The 13,188-nt window shown below is 35.2% G+C and overlaps 1 protein-coding gene across 1 annotated transcript in view; it reads right to left on the reverse strand.

Annotated features, from left to right (window-relative positions):
- Window positions 1-13,188, reverse strand: part of LOC114638533 (solute carrier organic anion transporter family member 6A1-like) — an 86,608-nt gene that overhangs the window by 30,748 nt on the left and 42,672 nt on the right. The window contains exons 7-8 of the mRNA XM_028787044.1: window positions 9,118-9,262; window positions 3,613-3,808 (exon numbers count right to left, since the gene is read on the reverse strand). Coding sequence (XP_028642877.1) covers window positions 3,613-3,808; window positions 9,118-9,262 — 341 coding nt within the window. The remainder of the gene's footprint in view (window positions 1-3,612; window positions 3,809-9,117; window positions 9,263-13,188) is intronic.

Here is a 13,188-nt window from a genome sequence, read left to right on the forward strand (position 1 = left end):
TCCTCCCCCCTCCTTTCAACCCTTTTTTTCCCTTTTTTCCCTTTTCCCCTTTTTTCCCTTTTCTCTCCCTTTCCCCCCTTTTGTTCCCTTTTTTCCCTTTTTTCCCTTTTCTCCCCCTTCCCCCCTTTTGTTCCCTTTTTTCCCCCTTTTGTTCCCTTTTGTTCCCTTTTTTCCCTTTCCCTTTCCCTTTCCTTTCCCCTTTTCCTTCCTTTATTTCTTTTCCTTTTATTTCTCTTCTTGTTTCTGTTACTCTTTTTCCTACTCCTTCTCTCCTCTTCTTCCCTTTCTTTGTCCTTCTCTCTTTCATTTTCCCTGCCTTTTGTTCACCTCCCTTCCCTCTCTTTTTTCTTGTTTTTTTTTTCCCCTGTGTGACAGATTATTCACCTACCAACAAACCCAAACTCACTATATAGCTAAGATTGACCTCCAACTCATGGCAGTCCTCCCCTCTCCCTTAAGTTTCCCATGTTTTATGGGACTTTGTTTTTCACCTCAGAAAGTAACAGATGCTGAATTTTATCAAGTTGTTAATTTTTTGTCTACCTTAATAGTTTCCATTTTGGTTTTAGTTTGTTTGGTGTATCTATGGATTTTTATCTTTAATTATGATTTAATTGATGCTTCTTGGTTGATTATATATATAATGTATATGAATAAATTCATAAACACAATATTCAACTCTGAGATTAAATTTTGGCATTTTTAGCACCTTAGCATTTATCATTTCTTTGTATTTTGAAATATGCAAAAGTTCTCTTTACTACCTTCATAAAAATATGTTATTAACCATAATTATATTATTATATTATACATATTAAGTCATTTCTCATATGCAAATGCTTCCTTGAGCATACTTAGTAATTTTTTCTCCAGCCACTTCTCACTCCACATTTATCCAGCTTCTGTGAGCCACTATTACACTGTGTCTTTCAGTTTATTGAGAAAGGTTTTATGATTTTATTTTTATTTTCTTTTAAAAAATTTAGTGTAGATTAGTCTTGAACTTACTGTGGAGTTGTAATTTTCACTGCAGTAATTTACTTCTTTGGTTACATTTATGCTTGGGAATTTCATTTCATTTGCTTTTGAAACTGCAGCTAATAATGTTATATTTTCCTAATTATCATATGATTAATTCAAGCCTCCTGCATTTAGTTCTTTCCACTCAGCCCTTTGTGACTTTATGGTAGCTGCTGTAATGGCTCTCCTTGATCTCTAATTTTACTAACTTCAGTTTCTCTGATTTTCTAATTTAGTTGAAGGAAAGCAGTTATTTATTTATTTTTCTTCAAAGAAGCAATGTTGTATTACACTAATTTGTGAGGTGGTTCTGGAGAAATGGTGCAGGTGTTAAGAGTACTTGTTGCTCTTCGTTCTAGAGAAGCAAAGTTTAGTTTCTTGAGACCAGGTATTCCTGTATTGTATGGAATTACAGTATGCCTACAATTCCAACTCTTTTGAGTCTGATACCTTCTTCTGCCTCTATGCACCTACACAAGCAGATACTCATGCATACACATAAATAAAATAAAGATTCTAAAAACAGTACTCCTTTATGTATTTTTAAGTTTCATTTTTTCTCTGGTACATATTTTTTATTCATTTCTACTAATTTGTTTCTGTTAAGAAATTAACTGGTTCCAAATAATGAAAGCCAAACAAAGCAAAAATCTACAGGTCACAGGACCTATAACAGCTTCCATGACACTGATTTAGTCCATCTTGCCCTCAGGTATTAAAATTAATTTCTTCAAACTACTGGTGTGAAAATGTGTTCCTTGTGCTAGCAGCATCACCCATTGCCTGTGAACTTAAAATTCTCAGATTTGTCACAGTAGAAATTGCAAGACTGAAAGTCAGCAATCTATATTTTGACATGTCATATAGGAGGTTGATTTTAAAGTTGAGAAAGAATAATGTTTTAAGAACAAAATAAATTGTAAAATGATGTAAGTAGAACATACATAATGCTCATAATTCAGCAGTCAAGTTTCTTATGTCTTGACAAGATTTATTGTATAACTATAGATCTCTTGCCTACTGGAGAATTATGCAAAACCATATCAAATTATGTTTAAATTGGATATGTAAATTTTCCTGGAATATATTTTTGAAAAATGTAACATTCTTCTAAGGTTGGAATGTCTGCTTCATACACATTAAAAGTATTCGTAATGTATCTCCTAGCTGTCCTGAATCTTATGAAGATTTGTAGTTAAGACAATACTGCTATACTTGTTTGGCTTCACAATATATTTTTGTCTCTTACATTTGAGATTTCCAGCTTGGTTTCATTGGTTTCTTTTATAATTCTATAATGGAGTATATTTTCAACTCAATACCTTGTGGATTTTCACACACACACACACACACACACACACAAACAAATATATATATCTCACATCCATGCATATACATGTACATATACATATACATACTCTTTGAGGTATGTGAAAATCTTTCTTCAGGGGAAATGATTTATTCTCTTTTAATTAAATGTATTTTAAAATATAATTACACTTTAATTATTTGTATTTTAAAATGATATTCTATGTATTATAGTTTTCAAATAATTTGTAGCTAAATGACATCTATAACATTTAACATTCAAGTATATGAGTGCTTATAATAATTTGTTAGGCATTAATTTACATGAGTAAGATTTTACTTTATTCATAAATGTTTTGTTCAGCTTGGATATTTGGGCAACTTATGTGGGCATCTTATTTTTTAATTGGTCAAAAACTGATAGAAATCGGATGCTTTTTCCATTCATTTACTGCTGGATTGAAGGGATTTTTCAGTTGACATGTCATTAATTATCCAGCTCCTGGCTCTCTGAATGTTCATTTTTCAAGCATTTCTCCATTGCCTATTCTAATAATTTCACCAGATTAACAAAAGTTTTTGCACTTTTATGTTTTTATAAATTTATCATTTCAGTTATAAATATATCTATTATTACTATGTCTACAGCTTTATCCCCTTCCTCTAAGTCCCATGGATGAATTTGTAAAGGAAGTAAAGTTGTAGTCATGCTTTATATCCCTTTGGACAGCTCCAGTAGCATTTATTGGATAGTAGTTTGCCATATGCTATCCCATTGTAGTTGAAAGTGCTATTATTCTTTTTTATCACTTCACTTACTTAATCCTTTGGATAGAAGAGTCACTTATGTTGTACAATATTTAATATTAACTCATGCCAAGCCCTTTGAACTTTGGATATTTAATCTAAAATGTTCATAGAGGTGCTCAAATATTCTTTACATCTGTTCTTTGATGTTTATAAGAAAGTAGAGAGATCAGTTCAAGAACACAAGATCAAATCACATTACACATATTCTAGTAACATCTTGTACTTGCTACATACTGTTAATTCAAAGTGCTAGCTTTGATCATAAATCACTAATGAATGCATGATAAAAAATCTTTCTCTATGTGTACCCTTAATATGAAAAGTAAAACTATATAGTTTACTTTATTTTCCTGTTAAATAATTCCAATAATTATATAAATATATAAGGTTAGTAGATTACTAGTCTGAAAAACATGCCTTCAGTTACAATTTTAAAATCTAGTATGCAATCTTATTTTAAAATCTTATATTTACCCTTCATAATCTTCATTGATTCCAGCAAATTTCACTCTTTCACACTTTACAAAAACGTTTAATGTTAAAAGCAGGAGTGATATAACAGATGTTACCATTATAAATTTCATTTGGCTTTTACAAGACAATTTCAACTTGGAAACAATGAAGCCTCCCAGAAAATTCCCAATTGCAGCTGCTGGAACTAAAATAATTCCTAAGAAAGGGAAAAGAAAATACTGTTAAATATATCTGTGGAGAATATGAAAAAAAATTACCTATAGATGCCATTTACTCTTCTCAAATACAGATTCTCAAACTAAAAACAAGACAAAAATCCCACCAAAAAACAAACAAAAAAAACCTTAGACAATATTGTATTTGAATAAAACATATATATATATATATATATATATATATATATATGTAAAATCTTGTGCAAGTTGATGAAGCTATTCTAGGTCTCTAGGTCTACTGGACCTAGAATTCTGATAGTGATGGTGATGCTTTGATCTGCTATTTCTGGGTATCTAATACAAGCCAGGAACTTAGTCTACAGACACTCTATTTAGGAACTGTGTTATTGAAAGATACTATTACTTAGAGGTTTAAATGTATGGCTTATTGCAAAAAACTTCAATAAAATAGCAGACCCCCTCAAATCATCCTGTGAATAAAAATAGTAACAATCATTTCACTTAGGTTTCTCATAGATGCTCCACATGAACAGTCTTACGACGTCAGCCTCCATACTACCTAATAAAAGATATGGTTTTGTCCCTTAAGCGTAGATATTTAGAAACAGGAAATCACAAGAGGAATGTAAGGAAAAAAGGAAAAAATGAGAAAGAGAAAGATAGAAAAAAAGCCACTGCATAACACAGTAAACTAAATGTAGACAACTGTGTGTGTGCATGTGATGAATAGAGAACACAATACCAATAGCTACATAAACAACAGATTAAGTCTAGTGAGGATTTGAATACATACAAAAGAAATGATCCATAGAAAAGCAGCAAACAAACAAACAAAAAAAAAGCACATAGAGAAGAAATCAATGTGCTGGGCATAAGTGAAGACCAAACAAGGAAAGTGAACAATAAAACACATAATTAATAAAATGTAAGTGAAGTCCAAGATGGTGTTAAAGGGACACTCACCAATTCTTTCCTCTTCTGTGGATGGGAAACAAAATAATAGACTTGGAACTTGTCATGGAATGAAGAGTGGGTGAGAACTGGAGGACGCCTGCACAGGAGATAAAACCTAGCATATTCTACAGATCTGGGAGTATGACAAAGCAAGGAGAGCAAATACTCTTGATCCTCAATATAAAAGTTTAAAAGGGAGGTTGACTTCTTGTTCCTAAGCAAAATAGTGGCAGCAGAAGGCAAGATGTGGCTTGAAGGCTGCTTCCTGTGGACAGGAAGCCTGAATACGTGCCAGATGTGGAGCGTGAAAGCAAGATAGCTTCAGAAGAGAAATTAGCAGGAAGACTCTTGAAAACTCACTTATAGAGCTTATTGGAGGAAGGTCTTATTGTCAGGGACTCAGTCATCCTCATATTAGAAGTCCTGGCATTATCTCGGACTCCTCAGAAGAAACTCAGACTTCTTGTGGACATCTCAGTGCACAACTGGGTAAGCAGCCATCCCAGACAGTGAGACAGTTATAATTTGGGTGAGTGTCTCAGATACAACATACTGAGAGGTGTATGCTTACGTACACTGTGAGAGGTGTACCAGGCATCCATCATATATTAGATGTTTTCTGTACCTCGGGTTGCAAAAACTCTGAAAGCTTTCAGAGCAAATGTGGTCCATCACGGTCCATAGTCTGCCCAAATTTAGTGTTCAGTAAGCAGAGCTTCCCATAGCATCAACATATCCATTGTACAGAATAAACTCCTAAGTAAAGATAAGCCTAAAGTAACATATATTCTCACTATGCTCATATATTAGAAAAGGCACACTGCTCTACCATCAAAATCCAGGTGTAGGAAATTGCAGACTAAGACTCCAGACAGTACACACCCTTAGAACAGTCTACATACCCTGACTTTGTCAGATGTTGGGCATGGCTTGCTTCTGCTCCCACTAACTTGATGACAACTGAGAAGACTAAGAATAATCTGAAAATACAATCTACTGTCTTTACTCTGTTCATCGTGAATAACAGATTTAGATAATTCAGAGAGATCTTAGCTAGAACTAATATTGCAATTTTATTGCTTGATCTTTTCCTTTATCTTCATTAATTAAGTTTTCCTCTCTTCCCTGTTTCATTTCTATTTTTTCCTTTTTATCTGTATTTTATCACTTTAAGGCTTCCTTCTTTCTTCTTTTATTATTTAATTTCTGGGGATTTTCATGTGTCCTAGGCAACTGTTCCACCATTGTCCGACAAGCTCTAGCCTTTCAATTTCTCACAAGAACTGAGGATGAAAATCAAGGCCTGATTTACAATGGACTGTTACTGCCCCCTGCATTATAATTTCTGAGGATTTTTATATTGTACATGTATATTCTACATGTATGTTCTATAATAGTCAAAGATGCAGCAAGGCAGACTGTGTGTGGCTGATAAGTCTGGTGATGAAGTGTGACACAGTAAAACCTATCTTTCAAATTGTGAGCCTTCAACATGAACTACCTTCAGTCTGCGTATAGACCCTTCAAATCATGAATGCAGCAACCAACACAAGAATCACTTTCAAATAACAGAGTTAACACCAACAACGTATTTAGAGGTCCATAACTCCTGTGAGTGCTATCTCTCCAGTAGGAGTCATCACTGAGTATGCATACCACAATTTAGGATGTCGACACATCTGATTAAAGGGCCAGAGTTAGTCCACCTTGTTTTTTTCTTTTTTCTTTTTTAAAATTAATCATTTTATTCATTTACATTTCAAATGATATACCCCTGTCTGGTAACCCCTCCACAAATCCCCCATTCCATCCACCTTTCCCTCCTCCCCTTTGCCTCTATGAAGGTGCTCCTCCAAACACTTACACACTCCTGCCTCACTGCTCTAGCATCCCCTACACTGGGACATCAAGCCTCCACAGGACCAAGGGCCTTCCCTTCCACTGTTGTCAGATAAGGCCATCATCTGCTACATATGTATCTGGAGCTATGGGTCCCTTTATGTGTATTCTTTGGTTGGAGGTTTAGTCCCTGGGAGCTCTGGTGGTCCAGTTAGTTGATATTGTTCCTCCTGGGGGGTTGCAACCCCCTTCAGATTCTTCAGTCCTTCCCCTAGCTCTTTTATTAGAGTCTTCAGGCTCAGTCTGATGATTAGCTATTGAGTATCTGCACCTGTATTCGTTTGGTGCTGATAGACCCTCTCAGGGAACAGCTGTGTCAGACTCCTGTTGGCAAGCACTTCTTGGTGTCATCAATAGTATGGGGTTGTGGTGTTTGCAGATGGGATGGGTCCCTAGGTGGGGTGGTCTCTGGATAGCCTTTTCGTCAGTTTCTGTTCCATTGTTTTGTCCCTGTCTTTCATTTGTACAGGAGGATTTCTGGGTTAAAAAATTTGAGATGCATTGGTGGCCCCATCCCTCAACTGAGGGCTGTGCCTATCTACTTGAGATAGTCTCTAGAGGTTGTATCTCCCCTTTGTTTGGTATTTTGACTAAAATCATCTCCATTGGGCCCTGGGAGTCCCTCATTTCCCTGGAGTCTGGGACTTTCTAGTGGCTACTCCCAGATCCCCATCCCTCACAGATTCATGTTTTTATTCAATTTCCAGGCCCCCTGTACTTCTCTCCTCTTCTTTCCAATACCTGATTCTGCCCCCTCATCCTTTTTTTCCTCACTCTCCTCTCTTCCCCCCATATCCCTCCCTCCCTCTACCTCTTGTGATTGTTTTGTTCCCTGTTCTATGGAGGATTGAAGCATCTACACGTTGGTCTTCCTTCTTCTAAAGCTCCCTTTCAAGACTTGCAGAAATCCTGATTTGCTCTTTCCTTACCTAGAAATTCTGTCTTGAAACTGTGTTCACAAAGAACCTATGAGACATCATATTACATTTATTTACTTTTGTAAATAAATTCAACATTACATGAGAAATCAATTATTAACAGTCATATGAGCAGAAAATGCCAACGTATTATAAAGGCCATATAGAAGTAATCATCCATGTGAACTCATCTGAAAATCTCAATATAAAAAAGTGTGAAAATCCGCAACATATAACAGATGAACAGTATGAGTGCATTAAGTAAGATATTTCAAGATAAGAGAAAACAACTCAATAGAGAGTTAGTCTGAAAAATATTACGAAACTTGAAAATGACAAGCTTTATAAACTGAGTCAAAGCAGAACAACAACAACAACAAAAAAAAAAACCCAAAAATCTGGACATGGCAGAGCACACCTGAAAGTAGGAGGAGGAAGGAGACTTGAAGATCAGCCTCATAGAGATCAAGGTAAAGTTCACAATCTGTCTCGACTGTATCTCTGTCCATCTCAACAAACAAAATTAGTTGAAAGCCTTACCAATTGGTTAAATAAAGTAAAAGAAAAGAGTACAATTTGGGGACACTCAAGATAGCTCAACAAGAAAAGATGCTTACCACCAATCCTTGAGAACTTTGAGAAAGAATGAACTCCCACAAGTTGTATGCTGGCTTCCATGTGTGTGTTTTTGAAAGACCATGGAGAATATACATACATACATATAAAAAGTGTATAAATGAATAAAAATATTTCTAAGAATGTATGATGCTATACGACTAATCACATGAATAATAACACTTCCATAATATACTTGTAAGACTTTCAGTGCATTTCTGTTACTTTAGAATCTGAGATTTGAAGAACACTAGCCATAAAAGAAAGGATGAGGCAGGGAAGAAACTGTTCTTAAGAAGTCATCTCTTTTCTGTTATATTTGTTTTTTTATATATATTTTAAGCAATGCTATTGCAGTAGGTCCACTTATGATTTTATGAAGTATATCACTGACTCTTACAGTATTAGATCTTTTGTAAAGCATGTCCTTTGCTTGAATGTATTGTACTTAGAATCAGTGCAGTGATACCAGCATTACTCTTGTTATGGTTTACATAGCATATTCTTTGCATCCTCATCCTTTAAACACTTGTGTGTCTCACATTTAAGGAAACCTTCAGTTAAGTAACATAGGTTGAAATTTCTTCTCATTGTGTCAATGTTTAGTTTATTTCTATATTATATACTTCAAGTCTAGATAATAGGTAAATGTTCTTCCTATCTGACTAAATCTTATGGTCATGCCAAATACTGAAGTAGATATCTCTTTATTCTAAACATTTTGTAAATACATTTCCTTGTATTGTAAAAAGCCATAGATAAATATTGTATCTTTGCCTTGGGAACAGAGACAACCTTGCTTATGATTTTAGTTTTAACAAGTGGCATTCACATACACTGTACCCTGTCTTCTCCTTATGTAACATATTACTTAAATATACTTATCACCCTTAAATATACATATCATAACAACTGAAATCAGCACAGTAACAAGAAAATTCTACCTGTGAGCAGTGTGGCACGTGAGGGTGTTAACAAAAACTGATTTTCTAAATATTTGGGCAAAAATTCTGATGCTCCAATAGAAGCCAAGGACTCTGTGGCTTTGCACATTGAGTAGCACATCAGCAGTGGGTTCCTCAACAGACACTGAAACAGAACAGGTCACATCACAATGGCTTTCTTTCATTATATTCTAGTGATCAATCTGCAGAACTTGATTCCTATAGTCTAAATGAAATATATAAAACTATGTAAACAAAATTATATATTTCTCTAATAGACACGTTTCATATGAGACTTGTAGTTTGGTTTCTCTGCAGTAAATATAGCTTTTTTATTTTTCTATTTTTTAAGTTATTTTATTTATTTACATTCTAGTCATTGACCCCCCCTCAGTCCCCCCACCCAAAGTTCCTTATCCCATTCCTTCTCTGCTTTTCCTCAGAGCAGGTGCCCCCACACCCCACCAAGTCTCCCCCCTTGCCTGGAGCCTCAAGTTTTTTGAGGATTAAGCATATCTTCTCCCACTGTGGCCAGACCAGGCTGACCTCTGATAGGTATGTGCCAGGGACCTCAGACTGGCCTACACATGCTCCAGGTTGGTGGCTCAGTTTTTGAAAGCTCCCTGGGGTCTGGGTTAGTTGCGACCGCTAGTCTTCCTCTGGAGTTGTTCTCCCTTTCAGCTTCTTCAAACCTTCTCCTAATTGAACCTTAGGGATCCCTGACTTCAGTCCAATGCTTGGGTTTAAGTATCTGCCTCTGTCTCAGTAAGCTGCTGATAGGACCTCTCAAAGGACAGCCATGCCAGGCTCCTGTCCGTAAGCACATCATAGCATCAGCAATAGTGTCAGGCCTTGGTGCACCCCCATGTTGTCCCAGTTATTGGACTGCCTTTCCTTCAATCTCTTCTCTATTTTTGTCTCTGCAGTTCATTTAGACAGGTCCAATTCTGGGTCAGAAATTTAGACTGTAGGTTGGTAACCCCATCTCTCCACTTGACGGACTCTTTCCTGGAGATGGACTCTTCTAGTTCCCTCTCTCCAGTGTTGGGCATTTTGGCTATGGTTAACCCCAATGAGTCCTGAGTGTGTCTTACCTCCAAGGTGTCTGGTACTGTTTGGAGGTTCCCCCAACCTCCAAATCCCAGAGGCTGCTTATGATCTGATCTGTTAAGATTATTAAAAGTATTTCTCTCTGCCTTATTAGAAACACTCGTAGTTTGCATTTACCTAACTCACCTGATGAGTCCTATGTAATTTTTCATCATGTCATATATTAATCAGTTCTTAATGGATTAAATACATACATCATCTTCAACTCCAAAATGTCACAAATGAGTATACAATAAAACCCAATATTATATATTTTTGATGTCCAATGAAAGTATCTTTAGCATAGTGTACATTTGGAAGGGTTTGTTTGAATATTTTGGATTGTGGTGGTTAGAATATGCTTGGCCCCTAAGCAGTAGTACTGTTAGGGGATGTGGCCTGTATTGAGAAAGTATGGGGGCTTTGGAGGTCTCCTCCTATGCTCAGGATCCACCCACTGCAGAAGAGAGCCTCCTCCTAGTTCTCTGCAGATGCCAGTCTCAACATAACTACCTGTGGATCAAGATGTTGAATTCTCTCCTCTACATCCAGCACTTTGTCTGCCTGTACATTGCCATGCTTGCCGCCTAAATGATAATGGTCTGAACATCTGAACCTTTGTAAGCCAGCCCCAATTAAATGTTGTCCTCTATAAGAGTAGCCTTGGTTCATAATATCTCTTCCCAGTAATGTAAACTAACTAAACCAGGGTTTAAGAATAATTTATTTGATTTATTGTCCAGATTTCCCTCCTGATTTTATCTTTAAATAACAATGCTCCAGTAATTGAGAGTCCAGTTTACTTAACAAAGTGGGTATACTCTAAGACTCATCAGAACAATATTTCAGGCTTGGCAGGCCCTACAGTTCCACTAGTATTGAGCATAAGAAGGCTTTACAATTTCCAGACAAGCTACATCTGAGTATTCTAAAAGCTAGCATGTAATAACACTAATATAAGAGAAAAAAAAAGCCTTGATATATTTCCATCCTTTAGATTGTGAGCACAACCCCAAGCATAGCTGAGAGAAATAAGTCTCATGCCAATTTTGAGTTGATGCTTAAAACTGTTTTGTTCTATACTACTGTTTTTTTTTTATGCAGCAATAGATAACTGGCATAGTCCACATAATTAGAAACATTTGACAACATTTGCTAATATTAGCAGGCTTTTAAAATTTTGTCACACAGACATACACAAGATAGACAATACTTCTTTTGTGTTTCTGTGGTTTTAAACATAAATGTGCATCTTGGAGCAGGAGAGATACCTCAGTGGGTAGCTTCCTTTGGTTATGTCATATTGCAAATACTTATTTAATATCTTCAAATATTTATGTATCTATACAATATCAATATCAATATAGAGATAGAGGTAGAGATGGAGACAGAGATAGAGAGATAGAGATAGAGATAGAGATAGATATACATACATATAAAAATTGTTCAATTTTTTTCTATAAAAATGGTTCATTTAGGTACAGATAAAATGTTATACTGTTGCTACTCTGGTCTTTTAGAATGTCTTATTTTTACTAGAGCAATGATCATTTTCCCTACACTTTTGCAGGAAATTTAGAATAATTTGTTATTCTTTAAAATATAACATAAATGCCATGTGGTTAATTATTACTGAATTGAATTTATAGATTATCAGACAAATTATCCCATATATAAACATAGTCATTTCATGAATTAGCACTGATCTGTCAGTTTGCCTGAGTCTTTATTACTACAGACATGTTGAGCTCAATTTTCTTCATGAAATTTTTGTGAATCATTGTTAAGTGAGTTTCTGATTTATACATAATTTCATGATTTATTTTAGTTTAAAATTCAATATTAGACTTAGATAAAGGGTATACAAATAGCAAGGCACAGGGTCAAATTATCACTGTTTATTATATATGTTCATGTACCAGGAAAAAAAACAACCCTAAAGTCAGGACTAAAACAATATTTGAAATTTTTATTAAATTTAATCTTGGAATCAAAGCACTTCTATAGTGACAACTGTGAAACATTAATGAAAGAAATTGAAGTAGACACATACAAACAAGATGAAAATGTTGCACATGTTAACGATAGACAGAATTAATGCTGGAGAATGAAAAACGTATCTACATATTCAATGCAGCTTCAACCACAATACAAGTCATGTTACTTCTGAACTATCAGAAATATGGAAATTCATAAGGTACATACAAAGATGCCAATAAATTGAATTAATTTTTGATTCATTCATAGTTCATAATTCATAATTCAATAAATTGAATTAATCTGTAACAACAGAGGTAGAGGGGTCAAGAGGGGTCAAGGCATTCTGTAGAGATACAGTAGACAAAGAAGCATGACACAGACAGAAGACACAGACTACAGTGAGCCAAAGATGGTGCTCTGCAGGTTCAGTCATCTGTAGCCTGATGATTCTTTTTTTAATAAAGATTCAAAAAGAACATCAGGAAGAAGAGACAGATTCTTCTATATACATATGAATGTCCACTTGCAGATAATTGTAAATTGGCCCCATTTTTCATTCTGTAGAAAAAGCCAACTTAATAGTGATTGAAATGTAAACATACAACTAGAAAGTATAAAAGTACAAACCTGCTAAGATGGAACAAAAAGGCTACACTGTTTCAGTATGAGCAAGGATGATGTTTTTATGTCTATGACTCCAAAGGCACAGAAAACAGAAGCAATGTAGATAAATGAGATCATTAAAAAACAAAAACAGTTCGAGGCCAGCCTGGTCTACAGAGTGAGTTCCAGGACAGCCAGGGGTACACAGAGAAACCCTGTTTCGGAAAAAAACAAAACCAAAAAACAACCAAACAACCAAAAAACCAAAAAACCAAAAAATCAAAAAACACCAAAAAAGCAAAAAACCAAAAAAACCAAAAAACCAAAAAACCAAAAAACATCAAAAAACACCAAAAAAGCAAAAAACCAAAAAAACCAAAAAACCAAAAAACCAAAAAA

The sequence above is a fragment of the Grammomys surdaster genome, unplaced genomic scaffold, assembly GCF_004785775.1.
Source record: "Grammomys surdaster isolate TR1022 unplaced genomic scaffold, NIH_TR_1.0 125604, whole genome shotgun sequence".
NCBI lineage: Eukaryota > Metazoa > Chordata > Mammalia > Rodentia > Muridae > Grammomys > Grammomys surdaster.